This window comes from Rhinoraja longicauda, chromosome 6 (assembly GCF_053455715.1).
Source record: "Rhinoraja longicauda isolate Sanriku21f chromosome 6, sRhiLon1.1, whole genome shotgun sequence".
NCBI classification, from domain to species: domain Eukaryota; kingdom Metazoa; phylum Chordata; class Chondrichthyes; order Rajiformes; family Arhynchobatidae; genus Rhinoraja; species Rhinoraja longicauda.
In genome coordinates, this window is record NC_135958.1 from 67826208 (window position 1) to 67850013 (window position 23806).

A 23806-nucleotide genomic window follows, 5' to 3' on the forward strand; every position below is an offset into this window, starting at 1 on the left:
GATGCAGGAAAAATATTCCCGATGTTGGGGGAGTCCAAAACCAGGAGTCACAGTTTAAGAATAAGGGGTAGGCCATTTAGGACTGAGATTATGAAAAACTTCTTCACCCAGAGTTGTGAATCTGTGGAATTCTCTGCCACAGAAGACAGTGGAGGCCATTTCACTAGATGTTTTCAAGAGAGAGTTAGATATAGCTCTTAGGGCTACCAGAATCAAGGGATATGGGGAGAAAGCAGGAATGGTTGATTTTGGATGATCAGCCATGATCATATTGAATGGGGGTGCTGGCTCAAATGGCCAACTCCTGCAACTATTTTCGATGTTTCTAGAACATATGAGGGTTCAGTTGGCAAAGGAAAGTTGGGGAATTAAATGGTTTGTCAATGGAGGAATATTCCATAATTCTCAACATATTTATATTTAATGAAGTAAAAACTTTGTGGAAAGTGTAACCTTTCTTTAGCCAATGGAACAACTTACGGATTTTATTGGGTCAAGGCTTACAGTTTTCCAAGACAAAATGACTAAGAAGTTGGAGGAATTTTTAGAAGCCAAAAAATACTGATAAAGGACAATACGAGAATGATTTCACAAAGGATCTTATAAAACTTTGCAATGAGACGGTCAGAACAGTAAACAAGGGTCCCTCAGAGGTAGTAAAAAATACGAACTGATGAAATGGATGTTAAATACTTTGCACATATTTTCACAGCAGATGATACAATACATGTACAGCAAGTGTGGGTAACCAAGGGTCTAATGAGAGCAAGGACTTTTAAAATGATGATTAATAAGGAGAGAGTACAGCTGGAAATCAGGGGACAGGAGTAAGGAAGTCTCGCTGCAATTGTACAGGGTCTTGTTGCGACCATATCTGGGTACCATTACAGTTTAGGCTTCCACAACCTCGAAGGCAGTGTGGTATAGATTCAACAAAATAAAACAACATGAGCAACACATCCTGGAATGAACAGAATGGACTTGTTCACTGCAGCTTATAAAGTGAAAAGTGACCTCATTGAAAGTACAAGATTCGGAAAAGAATTGACAAGTGGAGACAATCTCTGGCCAAATATTCTTATAACTATTCAGTCTCAGGATAGGTTTAGGCTATCTCGGACTGTGGGGAAATATTCCATCACTCACTGAGCTGTGAATCCTTGGATCACTCGACCTCAGAAGACTTCTGGACTATCATTATTGCTTGTTTTATAATTGATTAATTTTGATGGGTCTGACCATCACTGAAAGGACCAGCGTTTACTGCTCATCCTTAATTAGCCTTGAACCGAGTGGAGGCTCTTTAGTGGAATCACACATTGACTAGACTGGGTATGGATCGTATATTTCTTACCCTGTTGAAAATGTGTTAACACAATGGAGTTTTCAGGCAATCCTGTAGCTCCATGGCCAATCATTATAATTAATGTATGTTTATTTTTTAAGTTAACTGAATTTAAATTGCACAGCTGGCAGCTGTTACAGCTGTCATTTTATTTAAGATAAAAATAGAATTTCTAGAAACACAGGATATGAGGCAGCATCAGTGGAAGGTGAAGCAGAATTAGCATTTAGGTGGCACAGCAACGCAGCTGGTAGAGCTGCTGCCTCACAGCGCCAGAGATCCAAGTTCAATCCTGACCTCGTGTGCTGTGTGTGGAGTTTGCACGTTTTTCCTATGACCAGGTGTATTTCCTCTGGTGGCTGCGGCTTTCTCCCACATCCCAAGTAAGTGCAGATTTATAGGTTAATTTGCCTCTGTAAATTGCCCTTAGTGATCAGGTGGTTGGCATGGACTTGATGGGCCAAAAGGCCTGTTTCCTGCTGTATCTCTAAACCAAACTAAACAACAAATTTCAGGTCAAAGACCATTTGACAGAACTGAGAAATGAAGAAAACAAGTTAGTTTTCATGAACCATTTTGATCTCATACTATTCTTGCTTTTTTTCTCTTTCTCATGAAAGATGAAGGTTCCATTTTCCAGCATTTTAAAGTTTTATAAATATTTTATTCAGTGGTGGGATTTGAACTGGAATATCTGGATTGTTAGTCGAGGCCTATGGATTACTTTTTTTGTCTGCTTTACCATTACTTTATCAAAATATATTCAAGTCTGATACTGAAAGCATGAGGGAGGTGGGTATCAACCAGACAGTGGACTTCAGATGAAGGATCAATCACCAGCTGTAAAATAGTACACAGGGTTGCACAGTTTATGGCCTGCTCTTGCTCTTGCAGCTCTCATTTACCCCAAGGTCCAGTAGATATGTTACAAGATCAACAAGACTGGAAATAAAATCCAACTTTTTTTCCTCACAATATGTTGATAATACTGTGCCAATGTGTTGGAAACAGGGTACAACAAAATATTCCATTCATAGTAAGCAGTATATTGTAAGGAAGTCTATTCAGTGAGAAAACGGTCTATTCAAAGAATAGAGGAAAGAGAAACGAATAACATTTCTTCAAAACCTGCTATGTGGAAGAAAGTGACACATAAATCATGCCCATAATACCAATCTCAGCCAGTAACAGTGATGTGGTCACAAAGTCTGATTGACCGAGGAACTACTCAATCATTGTATCCTGGCCAGCTAACAATTTACACAGTCTTTGATTTTGGTTCAGTACTGACTCCTGGAACTCAGCACTGCAATAACCTAAAAAGTGCTTGTCAAGGTCACTCGTGATGTTTTCAAGAGAGAGTTAGATTTAACTCTTCGGGCTAAGGGAATCAAGGGATATGGGGGAAAAAGCCAGAACGAGGTACTGATTTTGGATGATCAGCCATGATCATATTGAATGGCAGTACTGGCTCGAAGGGCCGAATGGCCTACTCCTGCACCTATTTTCTATGTTTCTACAAGAGTCAGGAGATAATTTACCTGGCAAATCCCAACTCTTTCTAGTGAATGGGAGCAAAGAGAGTATCCACAGAGTGGATTCTCAGTTTGGCATCACTAACAGCTGGACTTGGGTGTGTATCAAAGAAAGTGGCGCCGAAGTGCATCAAAGATTAGAACATGACTCCATCCCGGATGATTACACATAGACCATTATTGTCCACCAACTGGAGGTTAACACTGCCACCTGTTGGAATACAAGGATACAACACACTTGTCTCATAAATAACGGATATTGTATATGGGACATACATGCAGGGTTCATCTTGCTTTAAGGATTTTGGCAGCCGCTGTGAGACCTAACAGGATGATCACAGAGGTGATCTTGATGGTCAGAAGGCAAAACAACAAGGTCACTGCTGACCACAGAATCCTGGGCTTTTATGTTTCATGGCAGGGTCAAGGACAGATATCGTCTTGGGGAGAAGACGGAGCAAAATAAGAAAAAGGCTGTCACACATTTATATACAGACAAACCATTTTCTCAGTTAAATACCAGATGTCCCATTCAGCGTGGGACCACTTGCAACCCAACTCCTTTCTTAACCTGTAGACACAAGGAACAACAGATACGTAAAGGACCCAAAGTACTGGAGTAAACCAGTGGGTCAAGCAGTATTTCTGCAGAACACAGATAGGCGGCGTTTCCGTTCGGAACCTTTCTTCAGACTGGCAAATGATAGGTGGATTGCTGGTAACAGTCTGAATCAGGGTCCCGACCGGAACGTCACCTCTGTCTGCATGTGAACCATATCCCTCCATTTCCATGTGTCTATCTAAAAGCTGCTCAAATGCCACTATAGAATCTACTTCCACCAACACCCCTGGCTGCATCTCCTTAGAACATCCCCTCTCTGATCTGAATGTTATGTCCTCTATTCTTTGACATTTCCACCTTGGCGAAAAGGCTCTGACCATCTACTCTAATGTTAACTGTTTCCTTTCCCACAGATGCTGCTTGCAGCATTTTGTTCTTATCTGCAGCTTTTTAAACTTTTACTCACTACACTCTTCATCTCTATTCCTATCCTCCTTCATCTGCCAACATTTCTCCCATCTCCAATTCTCCTCCCTTCCCGAACTTCCCTTCTTCTCTGTTCCATTACTCTTTCCTATCTCACTCTCTCCTTTCTGAGCATCCTCTGTCAACTCCTCAAATCTACCCCAAATCCTATCCCCTCCCTCAACAGTCCCTTTGGTTCCCTTTTGTCCCCTCACCCCCCCCCCTCCCAAATACTCCTGTCTTTTCTCACCCCTCCCCACTCTCATCCACCCTTCCCCTAACAATCCTTCCTCAATGCCTCCTTATCTCTATTCCTCTACCCTCACTGTCTGCATGGACTGCCTCCCCATGACTCCCACACCATCCCTCATCCTCCTCCATTTCCAAACCCTCTTCTCCAACTTGCTCAATCTCATTTCATATTCCAGCCCCTCTATTTGAACTGTGTGCCTCCTTTTCCTCCCTTATTCAGAGAGCAGGCCCCTTCATCTCTCCTCAAACTCTCTCCACCGTCTGCATCCAAAACCCCACCTCCCTCAGCCCCCTCGCCATTTTCCTTCATACCCCTCCTCACTCCCACTACCTCCGCACTCCTTCCCCAGTCTTTCCCCTTCTCTCCTCATCCTATTTTGCTTTTCATCCATTCATCCCGACTTGTTCCCCAGCTACAAAATTGTCACCTATATAAAAACATTGAAAAAATGCTAAGAAAAAATGTGTCTTTTACATAAAATGTAGGACAAATCCAATTTAGCCTACTACCACTACATTAGGCTATGACAATAATTAGCAAAGTCATAGAATGTATTGTCAACTGTAGTTTGAAACAACATTCACTCACTATTAAAAACCTGCCCATACGCGTTCAGGCAATCAAAGCCAAATCTCACCAGGATTTGAGACGTATGTAACCACATTTGCCATCAAGACATCATTTATGGAACACAGCATGAAAATGTGCTGATGTAAATGGTAATTGAAAAGAAAGAAACTCCAGTCTGAAACCATACGAGGCATGAAGAAGGATAATCGTGGCTGTTGGAGATCAATCATCTCACTCCCAGGATATTACTTCATGAGATTCCAGAGGAATTCCCTTGGTCCATCCATCTGTAGCCACTTCAGATATGAACTCCCCTCAGTAACAAGGTCAGAATTACAATTATTTGCTGGTGATTGCACAGAGTTTGGCTCCATTTGGAGCAACTGATGATGCAGCAAGTTGTGTCCACACGCAACCAGACCTGGACAAACCAGGAGAGCATGCAGGTTGATAAGTGGCGAGTTACATTCATGCCACCTAAATGCCAAGCAACTGGGCTGGATTAAATTCCACACACCACTCCCTCAGCTTTCTAGCTGATCTGTTCCACAGTATCCTTCTTCTCCATCTATGACTGCACCAATTTTGATACCACCTGCAAACTTTCTAATCTGATCAGCCACATTCTCATCCAAGTCATTTATATATACCATAAGCAGCAACGGTCCCAGGATTGATCAAAAATCAGGAACCTAGGAGTGAGATACAAGCCCGTAAACCGAGAACAGACAGTATCAATGAATAATGAATAGGGTTGCAGCCTCTCACGTGATTCACACTCACAAGCATCTCCTGCCTGTAAACAATTAAAGGTGGCCTGCGAGTCCAAGACACAACTTAAAAATGTATGGTATGGAACTGTTGCATGCAAACACTTCACCCCAAATTCCTACGAGAAACCAACTTTATATCACTTATTGGATATGTGTGTGACATTCACAGGACTGCCACAACTTACAGCAGGAGTTGCTCAGGAGTTCCACTGGTATTCATACACCGGTCTAACATGACCCAAATTGGAAAATAAATGAAATGGTAGGTGGAGGTGAGACTGAAGGACAGTCCCTGGTCCATCCACGGTACACTGCAACCTGAAAGGTTCACATTCAGGTCAGGCTATCGGATCCCCGTTGGTTTCTTCCTCTGCCCCAAGTCAAAGTGTTGCTACAGGGTGTGAGATTTGAAAGGTACCTTAAAATCATCCGATTCCAGCTGCTCCTTTTCTGAATCTTCACCATCCTATAAGACAAGAATTTAGACGGTTAAAGGGATCACTTGTGGCTGTGGGTGACTATTAGACTGTGCATCGCACAGCGACCGTCCCTTGCTCGAGACACAGAGTGGGCAGGGCCAAATCCAGTTCCAGACAGAAATTTATTTGAAGAAAAAAATAATACACCCCCACGTGCTGGATACAGTACACTTACTGGAACAATATTCTTGGCTAAATAATTCCCCATCCAACTGACCTTCCATCTCAATCATGCCTAGCTCTCCCTTAATATCCACGTTTATCACTACACCTGGAAATATTGTTGAACCAATGTAGCCATATTATTTGTCAACAGAAAACACAGAGTCACTGATCAACTTCATGTATCTTTACTTGCCTAAAATGCTTCTAAAAAATCCCTTCTAAAAAAATAAAATGTGGATTAAGTTCCCAAGCCACCTTTTTTAGCCTTTACTGGATACCGTTTCCCCTTATGCATTATCTCACAGCTTAAATTGGATTCAATATGAAGAAATTTCAAGCACTTCTCATTACTGCAACATTAAAGGTGAAGGGAAACCATGCAACGTGTGCTTATAATGTGCTCTGTTAACATGATAAGCATATCCACTTCCCGATCCTGTCATATTGCCTTCAGAAATGCTTTTCCCAGTTCCATGGTCCTGCCTCCTGGCTTACATGGCAATCTCAGGCATAGGATGTTCCGTTTGTTGTACCACATGATAAAAAAGGCACAAAAGGAACAGTGTAAAATTTGTGATCTGAAGCCAACAGGGAGGAGATATTTTTGGTGGGATTCCTTCTGATTTCTTACTCACCAATGGACTGCTGCTCTCCTCCTCGTCATCCTGCTCTTCCACCTCCTCGACCCGGCTGACTTCGTCTTCTCCATATGCAGCGGACACCAGCCCTCCTTTTGTGCCTGAAGCCAGCGATACATGGACAGAACGAGACTCAATACTACATTTCAATACTGATTAAATACATTTAACATGGTAAATTGCCCCAAAGCATTTCACATGAGCATTTTGTGAGGAGGTGGCCAAGCGTATTGATGAGGGTGGTGTTGCTGATGTACTCTATGTGGATTTCAGCCACGAGGACCCACATGTGAGAGACTGGACCAAAGGATGAGAGCTCCCTGGGATCCAAGGCAACTTGATCAATTAGTTGGTGCTGGAAACCTGGCAACCCTTGTGTACTGCCTCAGCATAACAAACTATTCTTACACTCTTGTACTTGGGTATGATTGTGTTTATATATATATAAATATATATATATATATATATATATATATATATATATATATATATATAAAGATTTTAACTGAATTGTATCAAAAAAGGAACCACTGCATCTAGATACATGTGACAATAAAGTATAATTGAACCACTGAGATTAGGTCATAAGGTCATGAGTGATAGAGTAGAATTAGGCCATTCGGCCCATCAAGTCTACTCCTCCATTCAATCATTCTCTCCCTCCTAACCCCATTCTCCTGCCTTCTCCCATAACCTCTGGCACCTGTACTAATCTAGAATCTATTTATCTCTGCCTTAAAAATATCCACTCAGCCTCCACAGCCTTCTGTGGCAAAGATTTCCACAGATTCACCACCCTCTGACTAAATACATTTCGCCTCATCTCCTTCCTAAAAGAACGTCTTTTAATTCTGAGGCTATGACCTCTGGTCCTAGACTCTCCCACTAGTGGAAACATCCTCTCCACATCCACTCTATCCAAGCCTTTCACTATTCTGCATGTTTCAATGAGATCCCCCCCCTCATTCTTCTAAACTCCAGCAAGTACAGGCCCAGTGCCGACAAACACTCATCATAGGTTAACCTACTCATTCCGGTGATCATTCTTATAAACCTTCCCTGGACCCTCTCCAGAGCCAGCACATCCTTCCTCAGATACGGTGCCCAAAATTGCTCACAATATTCCAAATGCGGCCTTACCAGGGCCTTATAGAGCCTCAGCATCACATCCCTGTTTTTGTCTGCAAGCCCTCTTGAAATAAATGCTAGCATTGACTTTGCTTTCTTTACTACCGATTCAACTTGCAAATTAACTTTTTGGGAATCCTGCACCAGCATTCCCAAGTCCAATTTTGCACCTCCGATTTCTGGATTCTCTCCCCATTTCGAAAATAGACTATTTATTCCTACTACCAAAATGCATGACTCCACACTTTGTTACACTATATTCCATCTGCCACTTTTCTGTCCACTCTCCCAACCTGTCCAAGTCCTTTTGTAGAGTCCCTGGTTTCTCTACACTACCCAGCCTTCCAACTATTTTCATATCATCCACAAACTTGGCCACAAAGCCTTCAATCCCCTTGTCCAAATCATTAATATACAACATGAAGAGTATTGGAACTCCCGCGTCGGGGCGGTTGGAATTCCCGCGTCGGGGCGGTTGAAACTGCTTTGGCTTCGAGTTCCCGAAGCCAGTCTTTGACCAGACCACGAGCTCCGTGATGTTTCAGAACCATCACCCAAACCTCATCAATTGAGCTGCAAAATGCAGATGGTGTTTCTGATCATGCATGGTTGGAGGCCAAGCCTTCATTGTCTTATTCACTGAAACAGAAAGGAGGTTGGGCCACCAGTCTACCCCCTAGAACTACACTGCCCTGGTTTATAGAAAGACATTGGAAAACTTGCATCATTTCCCACACCAGATCATTTCCTAATCCCAGTCAGATCCATAACCAGTGAACCTATTAACAAGTGTTACATTGAGACGTACTCAAACAATAGATAACCCAAATGTTACAGACAGGACGTGCACTCTATTGTTACAGAGAAAGACCCATCCCCTCCAGTAGTGTAGTGTTCCCCAGTGTTACACAATGACAGTTCGTCCACACCAATGTGTGACACCATTGAGAACCTCAAAGCCAAGCAAGGAGCATACAAACTACCCACCTCATCAGACAAGACCTCATCTATGAATGTGTCTGCAGCATCTACATTACTGCTGTTAGCTACTAAACAAGGCACAGAATTGGTGTGGAAAACAGCAGCCTGATCTAAAGTACTTGCCAAAGAAAAGTCAGATTACATCCAACAATAATGTTCCCAGCATTATGCATTCAGATCTACACCCAATTATCCCCATGTTCTCCTGTCAGGCCTGTGCTGAAAGGCAGTCGGGCTTGTGCTGAATTCAAGGATATGTTCAAAACCGCATGAAGAAAGCAACTGTCCCGCTGCCTCCTTGGAGTCCCAATCCCATAGCTATTTAAAATGGAAAAGAACCATTTGGGAAGCCATTGCTTCCCGTGATACTATGCCCAATGGTTGCAAACCCAAATGTTGCACAGACCAGATATGCACCCTGTTGTTACCGAGAAAGACCTGTCCCCACCAGTATAGCATTCAAGTGCCATACAGTGACATGCCCATCCCCATCAGCACTGTACCCATTGTTATACAGTGACAGACCATTCCCCCAGCATTATAAAGTGACACATCCGTCCCCACCAGTGCTGTAACCCCGCCGTGTTCTAGACAGTAAACTGTGTGCAACTGGGGCCCGGTGGTGGTAAACGCAGTGTTTGCAGACCCAGTACGCAGCATGGTGAAGACGTTATTTTTTTCCCCCAATCTGTATTCGACCTCCCAGTCCCCGCCCGCCCTGAGCCTCACCTGTCTCCGCGTCGCTATCCGAGTCCGAGTCGCCGGCATAAGCTTTAAGCGTCAAAAGGACATTGCGCTGACCCGCCATTGCGCGGCGCACTCTGTCGTCGTCAGTCTCCCGGTCGTGCGCAGGCGCTTTGCGGGGACCGGCTGGCAACGTCAGCAGTGTGCGCCGGGCGGCAGCGGCCGGGTCTGTGATGTGTTCCCGCGGGGGCTCCGGCTCCCGGGCCCAGGACAGGGACAGGGACAGGGACAGGGACAGGGACAGGATCCGCGCTGCCCTCAGTCAGGTCTTCGGCCACGAGTCGTTCCGGTCGGCGCGCCAGGAGAGCGCGGTCAGGGCGGTTGTAAGAGGTGAGGCTCCTAATCCCACTCGAGGCAGCTCTCCCTTACCCTCAAGTTACCCCTCCTCTTCCCCACTGTGAGATGCAAATGTGAGTGCTCACAATCACGATACTCGAGACAATCTAGAGAAACAAGTATTTTATTTGCAAGTCTATAGAGTTGGGTGTCTCCCCTGTCGAGACACACCGAGGTCGGAAAAATCCCTTCTTTTTATTCACTTCATTTTACAATTGTTACACCTTTAATTCCTCCCCTTTGGGCTCCTTCCAATCGGAGCACTGAGGTGCACAATCTACCGTCACCGCCCCTATTGCCTTCCACATCATACAGTAATATTCATTTATTTCATTAGGCAAGCACAGTACAGAGTAGTTCATGCCCTCCCCCTCTCCTAGCTCTCTGATTATTTTGGCCTTCCTCCCAGTTCTCTGATTATCTTCTAACACTTGTCCTTGGTCTGTCACTATTTGTTCTTACGGTTTTTTTCTAGCCGAGCACTGTCTGGTCAGTTATTTCTCAGGGTCGTATTGTCGAGTCAGCTATTTCTCAGGATCCTTAGTCTAAATCAATTATCCCTTTTTACCCCTTTCTCACACCCACTCCACACCCTCAAGACCCCTCAACCCCCTTCTCCCCCTCTGAGGTCCCTGGACACAGGGAGAACGTGCAAACTTGCACAGACATTGCCCGAGGTCATGATCGAACCTGGGTCTCTGGCACTGTTGAGACAGCGACTCTACGAGCTGCGCCACAGTCTTTAGCGATTTTGAAAGTTCAGCAAATTGAAATATTAAGCAAATCAAACCGCAGGAGGAACTCAGTGGGTCAGGCAACATTAGTGGGGCGGCATGGTGGTGCAGAGATTGAGTTGCTGCCTTACAACGCCAGAGACCTTGGCAGATGAAATTCAACAAATCCAAGTGCTATGTCATGAGAATGACCCACAAGAAGAATTTTCATCATTATCAGTACTTCATGGGAAACTCTGCACTCCAGGAGGTAAAGCAATTTGGGTATCGGACTGTCAGACAACCACAGCTGGGCAAAACATATTAACCAAACTATCTCAAGCTCAAACAAAATCCTTGGTCTCCTGTGACAAAATTTCTGGAACTGTACAAAATTTACAAAGGACTTTGCTTACAAAACGCTAGTACATCCAAGACTGGAATACTGTAGTGCCATTTGGGATCCCTACCAAGCGACCCACATTAACAACCTTGAGAAGGTCCAGAGAAGTGCTGCCAGGTTTGTAACCAATAGAAGGACCAGTAGTGTCACAGAAATGCTTCATGAACTCAAATGGGACACCCTCCAAAGATGCCGTATAATAACCAGACTTACTGCAGTCTACAGAGAAACCCGCTCATTAGCTCCATCCAACATTGCCCATCTTTCATACAATCATTACAACAAGCCAGGAACTCGACTAACCCAATCCTTGAATTATCTAACCATCCAGACCAACAAAGACTGTTTCTGCTTCTCGCTGTACCCCAGAACCATCCCTGTTTGGAATCTAATACATCACCATCCATGTACTCCAGAGATGCTGCCTGATCTGCTGAGTTACTCCAGCGCCTTGTGTCTATTTTATATTAACTCTGTTTCTCTAAACCTGTCTGACCTGCAGATTATTTCCAGAATTTTTAGTTCTAATTTTAGATTTTAGATTTCCAAATTTTGCAGTTCTTTTTTTGCTTTCGCTTCAGCAATTTGATGATGAACCTTAATGAGTTAAATGCACCATAGGTTTGGGTGCGGAAGTTGTTCATTACGTTGCTTGGATTGGAGTGTACGTGCCATAAGGAGAAATACAAAATGCTGGAGTAACTCAGCGGGACAGGCAGCATTTCTGGAGAGAAGGAATGGGTGATGTTTCGGGTTGAGACCCTTCTTCAGCCATAAGGAGAGGTTGGGCACATTTGGATTGTTTTCTCTGGAGCAGTGGAGCTGATAAGTACATATAAATTGTGAGAGACATAGATGGGATCAATAGTCTAGGATCTTTCCCCCCCAGGTGGAAATGTCAAGTACCAAGGACAGGTTTAAGGTGAGAGGGGGAAAGGTTTGAAGGAAATTTGCACTGCAAGATTTTTGCATACAGTAGATGCCTGAAATGCATTGCTCGGGGAAATGGAAGAAGCAGGTACGATAGCAATGATCAAAAGGACTTCAGACAGACATGCGAGGGCAGAATATAGGAATACAGACCATATGCAGGAAGATGAGATTAAGAAGATTGGTGTCATGGTCAGTGAAGGCATGGTGTGCTGAAGGGCCTGTTCCTCTACTGTTCTATGCTTCCATACTGTTCAATGCATGATGTCGGGTCGGTCGGGGACGAGCTGTCTGTCCGTGGGCGTGGGGAAGAGAGGGGAAGTTTTGTTGCCTCCATCACAGTGAGGGGGTGTTTGGAGTCACTGTGATGGACGTTTGTGTTGGGGTTATGTGTCTTGTGTTCTTTTTTTTTCTATGACTGCTATGTAGTTTCGTTCGGTACTTCGGTACCGAACGACAAATAAAGCTCTGTTATACCTGTTATATGTGCAATATGAGTTGGGCTGAGTGTAAATTTAGATATTGATCCAGAGCTTGGACCTAGCATGAACTTACTTCTGTTCTTTTTGCAGGTGATAGGGATGTCTTTATTTGCATGCCAACAGGAGCAGGGAAATCTTTGTGTTTTCAGTTACCAGCTGTGATCGCTGAAGGAGTAACCATTGTGATCTCTCCACTGATAGCACTTATTCAGGTAGGTTTTGTGCGTGTTCTTTCCCAGCTTGCAATGCTGGTGGCTAAACTGCAGGATCAGAGGCCAAATCTGTTGTTATCTCACAGAACAAATGAACATACTAATTTGAATCAAGAGTACGCCTCTTGCCCCTTGAGCCTGCTCCACCATTTAATATGATCATGGCTGATCTATTGTAACCTTGGGTATCTCATGTTTTTGGGTTGCTTGGGATGTATAGTTATGGGACAGAACTTTTTACTGCAGATATCCCTGGTTCAAATCTGGGTACCCCCTTCAGAATTTATTTGCCTAGTTAGGGTGGACAAGTCAGAGCCTTTTAAGGGCAGCACAGAGGCGCAGCAGTGGAGCTGCTGTCTCACAGCATCAGAGACCCGGGTTCGATCTTGACCATGGGTGCTGTCTGTGCGGAGTTTATATGTTCTCCCTGTGACCACGTGGGATTCCTTCCACATTGCAAGGACGGAGGTTTGTAGCTTAATTGGCTTCTGTAAATTGCCCCTTTTGTGTAGGATGCTAAGGTGGGATAACAGAACTAATGTACAGGTGATCAATGGTCATCCTGGACTCGGCAGGCCGAAGGGCCTGGTGCCACGCTTTCTTTCTAAACTAAACCTCATCTCCATATTCCCATCTTACCCTGGAAACCTTACACACATTACTTATCAATCTATCCACTAGTTTAAATATGCTCAAATATTTTGCTTCCATCCCCCTTTGAATAAAAGAATTTGAAAGACTTTCAGTCAAACAAAATATTGTCTCATCTCTGTTAAAAAATTATTAATCAGTGATCCCTATTTCTGGATTTTCCCACGAGAGGAAGCATCCTCTCCATATCCAGCCCGGCACAGATTATGCATGTTTTAATCATGCTCTCTATATTCCAATTGACATGTGTCTGCCCTGTCCAACCTTTCCACAAAACACTCCACAAAAGTCCTATGTCCATATCTCTATGTTGTATAATGTTTAATGTTTGAGTTTCTTTACATGGAAAGAGTGCAGTATTGAATCTATATACTAAAACTCTCGTTTGTTATCTTGTTTGTGACTGAACTTCAGCCAAAACGGTACACGATAGCGCGACAATTTTAGGCCCACCTTACTCACCGTCGTCACTTTAATGGTAAAAATTGTAGTTTTATTGAAATTGGTGTTATATTTTTAAAGTTATTCACATTTTAAAGTTTAAATCTATCTCCTGGGGAGGGAGGGGGAGGAGGGGGGATGGAGTGGGTGGGGGGGGGGAGGGAAGGAGGGGTGGAGGGGTGGAGAGGGGGAGGGGAGGAGAGGGGGAGGGGAGGAGAGGGGGGAGGGGAGGAGAGGGGGGAGGGGAGGAGAGGGGGAAGGGGAGGGTGCTGCACCAATGCAGGAGAGGTTTGAGCCCAACGGATCCACTTTGTCTAGCATCTGTTAATTTCCCTAAAGGAATGCAGAGTACACTGTTATTAGTGTGTGATATCTGCGCCTAGGTACTGCACTGTAGAGTGTGTAGTGTTTAATCTCTGCATACCTGTCATGTATGTCTTCCTTCTACAGGATCAGATTGAGCACCTGCACATCCTGAAGATCCAGGCACGTTCTTTGAACTCCAAGCTCACCGTAGAGGAGCGGAAGATGGTCCTGTCTGACCTTCGATCTACAAAACCCAGCATTAAACTGCTCTACATCACGCCTGAGATGGCCGTCTCCAGCACCATGGGACCTGTCATCGATTCACTGCTGGCCCGGAAGCTCCTGTCGTACTTGGTTGTCGACGAGGCGCACTGCGTATCGCAGTGGGGGCATGACTTCCGACCTGACTACCTCAAGCTGGGGCTTTTACGCAGCAAGACACCCAGTGTCCCCTGTGTGGCTCTGACTGCCACAGCTCCAAAGCAAGTACAAGATGACATCATTGCTTCTCTCCAGCTGAAAGAGCCCATTGCAAATTTCAGGAGTCCATGCTTCAGAGCAAATCTATTTTATGAAGTTCTCTTCAAAGAGACTCTGAATGAACCCTACGTAAATCTAAAAGGATTCTGTGAACAGGCTCTAGGGAAGAAGAATACCTCAGGGGTGTGTAGCCTTTGTTAAATCTTTCTCATCCTTTAAAGTGCTGCTCTGGGTAAATGCATGGACACAGTCACTCTACACAGTACCGCATCAGCAATCGTGCTCGTGTGAGTCTGCAACAAGTTATTTCATGTGTCGCAGGCAAATTAGATCCAGTCTTCACTAGCATGTCTCTAACCTAGGCTATGATCACCTGCTGAAAACCAGATTCCACTGTTACAGCTTTCCTCCAGTGCCCCAAGTGCAATACTTCCTGTTTGCAGCTAACTCCAGGGGGATCAAATCTTGGGGAATTGGATGGTATCTGCTGTAGATCTAAACCTGATAACGTGCTGTGATGAATGTAGTCATATTGTTGGTGAAAATCCTTGCCTTCATCCTTGGTGGAAAAGACAGTGGCAGGAGCCCTGAAAGCCCCACAAAGTGTGGTCACTGTTGGAGCTTGGTGTTTATTTGGTGCAGAGGTGATATTAAAAAGGATGCTTGGAAGGCAAAGGGAGTGCATGAAAATATACTGCCAGGTAAAATCACGAAGGTCCACGAGGTGTTCCATAAATGCATGGATTAGAAAGGAAAGAGTGAGTCGCTCTGGAGATTAAAACAGCAGTCTGCTTATAGCATAAGAAGGCATCATTAGATATTTTTAGATTTAGAGATACAGCGCAGAAACAGGCCCTTCGGCCCACCGGGTCTGCGCCGCCCAGCGATCCCCGCACACTAACATTATCCTACACCCACTAGGGACAATTTTTACATTTGCCCAGCCAATTAACCTACATACCTGTACGTCTTTGGAGTGTGGGAGGAAACCGAAGATCTCGGAAAAAACCCACGCAGGTCACGGGGAGAACGTACAAACTCCATACACACGGCGGCCGTAGTCAGGATTGAACCTCAGTCTCCGGCGCTGCATTCGCTGTAAGGCAGCAACTCTACCGCAGCGCCACCGTGTCGCCATCTTGTTGCATGGGGTAGATGAGGCCAGGCAGCTTTAAACTAGGCCTCCTGAGGTGCTGTGATTCAGAAGCAGACCAGCATTCCATTCCATCATACTCCAACCTCTTAGCCTGGTATCTCCCTTGCTCTCCCATTACCTGCCTCAAAAAGGCCTTCCTGGACGTAGCACAGCACTTACAAATGACGTGCTACCCTTGGTATGTATTATAAATAGTATGGAGCAGACAAACCATCGCACAGCCAGAATGCCACACCAGTGTGACTGGTCGTAGACAATTAAACAAGTAATTGGGCAGGTTTTTAACCGATTTTGCTCTTTCAGTCTGAGACCAGACAACCTCGCTGCTTTGTAAAATAAGGAAGTTAATTAAAGACACAAAACCCTTAAAACTAATTTTAAACACTTAAACTCAGTCGAAATAATAAAAGCTTAACTTTGTGTGAATTAATGGGGTGCTAGGTGTTGCAGCAGGTTGAGAGATGATTGCACTGTGGCAATCTGGAGATTCCCAGCAAAACCTCTCTGCCTTTGGATAGATTCTCGGTTCCCAGAATGTGTCAGTGAGTCTCAGTCATATGAGCACACGTTTGGAACTTGATTTGGCCAACTGGGCTGACTGCCGATGGTTCTATTTGGAACCACTGGTGAAGGAGATGACCTTGCTTTTTGGTAAAATTACCATGGAGCATGAAGCAAAAAGAGTAAAAGATGGTGAGTTACTGATCAGCCACAATTTAAAAGACAGTGGGTCAGGGTAAAGACACTTGTTAATTTCCAAGGCTCCATCCAAGGCCGCAAGAAATTGCAGAGAATTGTGGACTCAGCCCAGCCCATCACACAAACCAACCTCCCTTTCATTGACCATCTACTTCTGCTGCCTCGGCAAGGCCACCAACATAATCAAAGATGAGTCTCGCCCTGGACACGCACTCTTCTCCTCTCTCATCAGGCAAGAGGTACAGATGTGTGAAAACACATACCTCCAGACACAGGGACTGTTTCTTCCCAGCTTTATCAGGCAACTGAACCATCTTATCACCAACTAGAGTGTGGTTCTGACCCACCATCTACCTCATTGGAGACCCTTGGACTATCTTTTATCAGACTGTACTGTACTTCACCTTGCACTAAATGTTATTCCCTCTATCCTGAATCTGTACACTGTGGACGGCTTGTTTATAATCATGTTTAGTCTTTCCGCTGACTGGATAGCATGCAACAAAAAAGCTTTTCACTGTACCTCAGTACATGTGACCAAGAGACTAAACTAAAACTTGATGGTGCTGGTTCTCGCAGTAGATTGCTCTAATGCAACTCTTTCTTTGCAGAAGTTCAATGGCTGTGGTATAGTTTACTGTCGGACCAGGGTCTCATGTCAAGAGGTTGCAGAGGAGCTGACACAGAGAGGAGTGGAGGCAAAAGCTTATCATGCTGGTACGTAGTGCCGATGCAAACACTGAGGTTTCCTTCTGCCAGTGGGTTGTGATGTATACATTGGGATTCTTATTTGTTGAATGTTTTTCTTAAACTGGTTGATACACAGTCATATTCACTAAGTTTATGAAGCCTTATTTCCCATAGTAACAATGCATACAATGTAGTTAACTTGTTCCACCACTGATTAACCTTCATGGTATTTATCCTTAGTCTGGCTGAGGAATTCCAGTTGCCATCTATATTGCGCAATACAGCACAGAAACAGTCCCTTCAGCCCAATGTACCATGCCCACCAAGATGCTCCATTTATCCCAGTTCAATCTGATAGAGACTGATAGATAAAGTACGATATCTGTCTAACCACCAGAGCCATCTTTGGTTAATTCTGCTTAATTGCAGCATTGTAGCTCTGGTTAAACTGCAATCTAACTCTGGTTATCTTTGGAATGCATTGACTCCAGATACTGGTAGCACACTCTGAGGAAGGGTCTTGACCCGAAAAGTCACCAGTTCCTTTTCTCCAGAGATGCTGCCTGGCCCGCTGAGTTACTTTCGATGTAAACCAGCTTCTGTTGTTCCTTCATACACACTGTTGGTATTAACTGGTTAACTTCTGGATGTACTAACTCTTCTCTCCAAAACCCCTGACACCCATACTAATCAAGAATGTACCCATTTCTGCCTTGAAATTATCAATCGACTTGGACTCCACAGATTTTAGCGGCAATGAATTCCACAGATTTACTATCCTCTGACCAAAGAAATTCCTCCTCCTCCTTCCTTTAATTCTGAGGTTATGACCTCTGGTCCTATACTCTCCCACTAATGGAAACATCCTGTAATGGCAGCCCACTAAAGGATGCCATCTCTGTGGGTGAATAATCTGTTGGATGTGTGAAACTGTACCCAACAGGGTTGACTCTCAGAAGAGAGAAAATTGTATGGTGGAATATTTTACATGAATTTAATGCCTGAAAGATGGAAGAAGTAAATTCAATAACTTTGAAAAGAGGTGTACATAGTTGAAAAAGAATATGTGAAAAAGCAGGGGAATGGGTTTAATTTGATATCTCTTTCCAGGAGTTGGCATTGGCACAATGGGATGAAAAACCTGCTGTACAATTCCATACTTGTTGTAAAATTAAGTTAATTCGCAAATGGTATGTGTTACTGTGGAGATTGATTCTTGAACTGTGGAGATGTTCAAGTGGAGGCGCTGGTCCCAGCGGGCACTGTATATTCTGTGCTGAATGTGCATTCCTAATGTACTGACAGGGCTAAAGAACTCAGAACGCACAGAAGTGCAGCAGGAGTGGATGGAGGGCAAGGTGCCAGTGATCGTGGCGACCGTCAGCTTTGGAATGGGTGTGGACAAGGCAAATGTTAGGTAAGTGCCAACTATGTGAATGGGGAGTAGTTGATGCTCCAAGTGTCTGGGTAAAGGGGGAAGGAGATTTATAAATTAGCATTGGCAGGTTGTTTGGTCAAAGATTTGGCCAATGAGACATACTCATTGGAATTAGACTGCCCAACTAGAGGCCAAAAGGATCCAGCTGCGTGTATGTTCTGGTTGGATTGAGCATGAAGAGTGGTGATAATCCCATGGGCAGACGGGGCTGGAGTTGCCTGGATCAGTACTTTGTGCTGAATTAAACCAGCCACATTTTAACAAGGTTATTCCTGCCTCAGGTGGAGTTTTGCTCTGTGTCTATTGCTGTGTGGATTCCTTTGCCAATACACTTAAAAATGATGGTTCATGACTAAATTTGTGTTTCTTTCTATGTTTTGTTTATCTGCTTCTGACTTATGTGTTTTTAAAAAATATATATTTTGTTATGTATTAAGGGTAGGCACAATAAGCTTTGGCTGCTGCCTACACCTTTTTTTTGGGTCAGAAAATATCATGTGTGATTATATATTTTTATTTTTGATACAATGATTTCGCACTATTTAACTTTCACAACTGTATAGTCAATCTGTTGTGTTGTGTTGTATTGACCGGAAAATAAATAAATAAATAACTATTTTAAAAAAATGATGGTCATATTGGATATGAATGGTCATGATTAGAACGGTCCCGACCCAAAACATCACCCATCCTTTTTCTCCAGAGATGCTATCTGACCCGCTGAGTTACTCCAGCACTTTGTGTCTATCTTCAGCCATGATTAGATCTAGTTTTAAGTTCATAGCTGAGCCAAACGCAAATTCCGATCCAGGGTTGCCACCTTGTGCTGAGTTAGAGGTTTACAAGGTTGGGGAATGATGGTGCAGAAACACATGCTCAGTTTCAAATCAGCAATCACAATTCTGTTTCCTAACCGTCAATAATCAACACCATTAAAACATTAAAAGGTTGGAGACTTGCACAACTTAACTCTTCTTTGGCTGTTATTTGTCTTGAGATGCTTTGAAGGGTTGTAATTAGCAGCCGCTAATATTAGTTCCTTGCACTTTTGATTGAAAGATGCAGCATGGAAACAGGTCCTTCAGCCCACCAAGTCCATGCCAACCATTGATCTCTGATGTACACTAGTTCTATGTTATACCACTTTCTCATCCACTCCCTATACACTAGGGGAAATTTACAGAGGCCAATTGACCTACAAGCTTGCACGTCTGGGATGTAGGAGGAAGCCAGAGCACCTGGAGGAAACCCATGCAATCACAGGGAGAACTGCAAATTCCACACAGACGGCATTGGAGATGGAACCCGGGTCTCTGGCAGTGTGAGGCAGTGGCTCTAGTTGCATCACTGTGCCGCCCAGTGGTTGCTTGAGTTTAAGTATTATCTTTTCATTAGATTGCAGAACATGCATTTTTATGAGTTCGGAACATGAAATTGTACAGCTGAAATCTGCAGAGCAAGATCCATATATTCACAAAATGCTGGAGTAACTCAGCAGGTCAGGCAGCATCTCGGGAGAGAAGGAATGGGGGACGTTTCGGGTCGAGACCCTTCTTCAGCAAGATCCAGATGTGTAATGGCCAGGGACGGATCCTGGCTGGTGATGCTGCTGCTTTTACCTGTTTTCAGGAAAAGAAAGGAGTTAGTGTGTGTGCACGCTTGTGTGTGCGCATATATGTGTGTCTTTGTGTGCTTGTCGTGGGCCCAAAAAAGGATGTTGCCATCTGTGAATGTAAAATGGTGAAGTTCACATGCTGATAGGGCTCCTGGTTATTGCTTCAGGTCTGAACTAAAGATAGAAACAAATTAATTTCAGTTGTAGAGAAGGTGGTGGACGGAATAGGTGGAACAATAGAAATATCTCTAATAGAATTAGACCAAATGAACAAATGTGGCCATTAGAGACAGATTATGCTGCTTTGTCTGTGTAAAGTGTTGCTAATAGCAGACCTGACGTTTCAGGTAGTTTCTCTATAATTGCAGTTTTACCTGAAAGGTGAGAATCGCAGAGGTGAAACGACAGGTGTTGTTGCATGGGAAACTACCATCAGAGCGGGTGGGATTGATTGATGGAGACGGTCCAGGGAGTCACAAAAGGAGCAAACCCTTTGAAATGCTGAAAGGGTCATGTGTGGAAACTTGTTGGAGCTGCTGGGAATTGTGATGGATGATCCATTGAATCGGAAGCTGGTCTGTTCTTGCTCTCTCCAAACGCAGAGCATGTGAGAGCAGAAGTGCAGGAAATTTGACCTGACATCAATTACTGAAATGTAGATGCTTGGTGAACAAGGCTGGGAGCAAAGTATTTGAAGTTTAGGAAGACCAACCAAAATAGGAAAGAGGATAGGAGACACAAGACTGCAGATGCTGGAATCTTGAATAAAAAACAAACTGCTGGAGAACCTTAGCTGGTCAGGCAGCATGGAACACTGCAACATTGGACCAGGCCTTTTGGCTCACAATGTCTGCCGAACATAATGCCAAGGCCAACTCTTATCTGCCTGCACATAATCCATATCCCACCATTTCTGTCATATCTATGTATCTATTTAAAAGCCTCTTAAATGTTCAAGTTAGGAAAAGGGGACGTACAACGAGATCTGGGTGTCCTAGTGCATCAGTCACTGAAAGGAAGCATGCAGGTACAGCAGGCAGTGAAGAAAGCCTGCTGTATCCGCTGTTCCAGGTGTCAACTCTGTACATTGGCGAGACCAAGCGCAGGCTCGGCGATTGTTTTGCTGAACACCTCTGCTCAGTCCGCCTTAACCTACCTGATCTCCCGGTTGCTCAGCACTTCAACTCCCCCTCCCATTCCCAATCTGACCTTTTTGTTCTTTGCCTCCTCCATTGTCAGAGTGAGGCCCAGTGCAAATTGGAGGAACAGCACCTCGTGTTTTCGTTTGGGTAGTTTACACCCAGCGGTATGAACATTAACTTCTCTAACTTCAAATAGCCCTTGCTTTCCCTCTCTCTCCATCCCCTCCCCCTTCCCAGTTCTCCCACCAGTCTTACTGTCTCCGACTACATTCTATCTTTGTTCTGCCCACTCCCCTGACATCAGTCTGAAGAAGGGTCTCGACCCAAAATGTCACCCATTCCTTCTCTCCAGAGATGCTGCCGGTCCCGCTGAGTTACCCCAGCATTTTGTGTCTACAAAGGAGGATAATTCCTGATTCATTCTTGGTACATTCTGGTAAAACCTGGACGTTGAGCACCAGGGCATCCATCTGAAGCAGTGATGTACAGAATTTGGCACACTACCCAAGCTGAAGCCAAACTCTTGATTTATGAAGGCTTAACGTAACCTTTTTTGTTATTATTATTATTACTATCTGTGTCTCAGCATTTGTCATGATAGTTCCCAGCTGTCTCTGAGTACTGGATGTTGCTGATTACCAGTTGTCTGAGATATGAGTGTTTTTTGTTACTAGTTCTCCTGAGTCGTTCTGGATGCTAGCAGTCCATGAATGTGAGTGATCAGGTTATTGAGTACCAGATATTTCTGGTTGCTTGTTCTCTAAAAGCCAACTGATTTTATGTAATCTTTCTATATCTGAAGGTTTGTTGCCCATTGGAATATTGCAAAGTCGATGGCTGCTTATTACCAAGAATCTGGTCGAGCAGGAAGAGATGGGAAGCCTTCATTCTGTCGAGTCTACTACTCCATGACAGATCGAGATAGCATCACCTTCCTGATCAAGAAGGAGATCGCTCAGATCCAGGTAGCATTTTGCTCACAAATTGTATTAAACTTTTAATTTAACATCTCGCTATTTTCCTGTATAACTTTAGTTTGCCTGTTTGAGGATGTTCTTTTCTTGACTACCTGTTGTTGCCTCGAGCCTTTTCCTTAATTTCTTTGAATTTCTTGTTTTGGAATTGCCGTTTTTCCCTGACATTTCTTCATCTTCATATCCCACCTGACCTTCACTTGCTCTCTCATCCCCAACCCTTTCTGTCCATTCTTGTAGGCTTGTTAGCTCATTTGTACAGGGGCACCATCGCACAAACCAGTCTCCCCACCATTGACTCCATCTGCACCAAACGTTGCCTCGGGGAAAGCACCCAACATAATCAAAGGCTTGAACCACCACAGTCATTCTTCCTACTCCCGTCAGGCAAAAAGTACCGAAGCTTGAATGCATGCACTACCAGATTCAGAAACAGCTTCTTCCCCTCTGTTGTCGTGCTTCTGAATGGTCCTTCCGTAAACCAGGTTACTGTCTGGTCATCTCTACTCCACTGCGGGCATTGAACTTTGTATATGGAACTGATGTGTTACAATGCTGAGAACTATAATCTGCACTCTGTATATTCCCCTTTGCTCCACCTATTGTACTTGAGTTTGACTTAATCGTATTTATATATATATATATGGTTTATCTGATCTGTTTGGAAAGGATGCACAACAAAGCTTTTCACTGTATTTTCAGTGCACGTGACAATAAACCTAAACTTAAAACTTCTTCATAAGACGTAGGAGCAGAATTAGGCCATTCGGTCCATCGAGTCTGCTCTGCCATTTCATCATGGCTGATCTCTATTCCCTCTCAACCCCATTCACCTGCCTTCTCCCCATAACAATGTTTTCCTTCCATACCTCTGGCGTGTCACAGATAGAGTCTAGGGCAAGTGCTATAGCTGTGTTTTTTATTTGGTGACATTTTTTTTCAGAATTTATTGAGAGAGCTCTTGTCCTATTCCGAATATTACTCTCACTTTGCTGCATTTTGTTTTCAGAGCAAGAGAGGCGGTGTAAAAAACTCTGACAAATCCTCCATGGTGGGCTTTGAGGCTCTTGCCACCTTCTGTGAGCAGCCAAGGTAAGAACCTGCATATCCTGTATGTCTGGCATTGTTTTTATCAATAGTCATAGCCGAGAATAAGTTCCAGGTTAGAATGTAAGTGAGATGTTTGTGCAATTATAATAAATACTCTAGAGTGGGTTATTGAGAAGAATCAGTTGGTTTATATAAAAAGTAAGAGTTACGGGCAGGCAGTCGGAAGAGAGTACAGACTGGAACCTAATTGTGGTGTTTGGATAGTCTATATATAGTAGAACAAATAACAGAGAATTGGTTACGGGAATGGAATCTAATCAAGTTGCTTTTGTGTAAAATAACAAATTCCTGGGTACAGTGGCAACTGCTTATGCAACTCGACTTGTAATCCGGAAACCTGGAGTAACAATCAGCTTCCACCCCAGTGTTTAGTAATCTAAATAGTCTGAG

General features: G+C 44.0%; 2 protein-coding genes across 6 annotated transcripts in view; one reads left to right on the plus strand and one right to left on the minus strand.

Annotated features, from left to right (window-relative positions):
- The window catches only part of sap30bp (SAP30 binding protein), a 45309-nt gene extending 35580 nt beyond the window's left edge, over positions 1-9729 (minus strand). The window contains exons 1-3 of the mRNA XM_078401863.1: positions 9624-9729; positions 6783-6886; positions 5922-5969 (exon numbers count right to left, since the gene is read on the minus strand). Coding sequence (XP_078257989.1) covers positions 5922-5969; positions 6783-6886; positions 9624-9702 — 231 coding nt within the window. The 5' untranslated portion in view covers positions 9703-9729. The remainder of the gene's footprint in view (positions 1-5921; positions 5970-6782; positions 6887-9623) is intronic.
- Positions 9730-9767: 38 nt separating this feature from the next.
- recql5 (RecQ helicase-like 5) overlaps positions 9768-23806 on the plus strand; it is a 58108-nt gene continuing 44069 nt past the window's right edge. For 4 of the 5 annotated variants that reach the window (XR_013547398.1, XM_078401250.1, XM_078401251.1 and 1 more), the window contains exons 1-7: positions 9768-9968; positions 12593-12714; positions 14257-14775; positions 17059-17164; positions 18443-18554; positions 22135-22297; positions 23316-23398. Coding sequence is in view for 4 of the 5 variants with exons in the window: in XM_078401250.1 (XP_078257376.1) it covers positions 9812-9968; positions 12593-12714; positions 14257-14775; positions 17059-17164; positions 18443-18554; positions 22135-22297; positions 23316-23398 (1262 nt within the window). In the remaining variant the exon portion in view is untranslated. Of the gene's footprint in view, positions 9969-12592; positions 12715-13769; positions 13844-14256; positions 14776-17058; positions 17165-18442; positions 18555-22134; positions 22298-23315; positions 23399-23806 lie in introns of those variants that run through there. The other variant, XM_078401252.1, reaches the window with a different exon arrangement.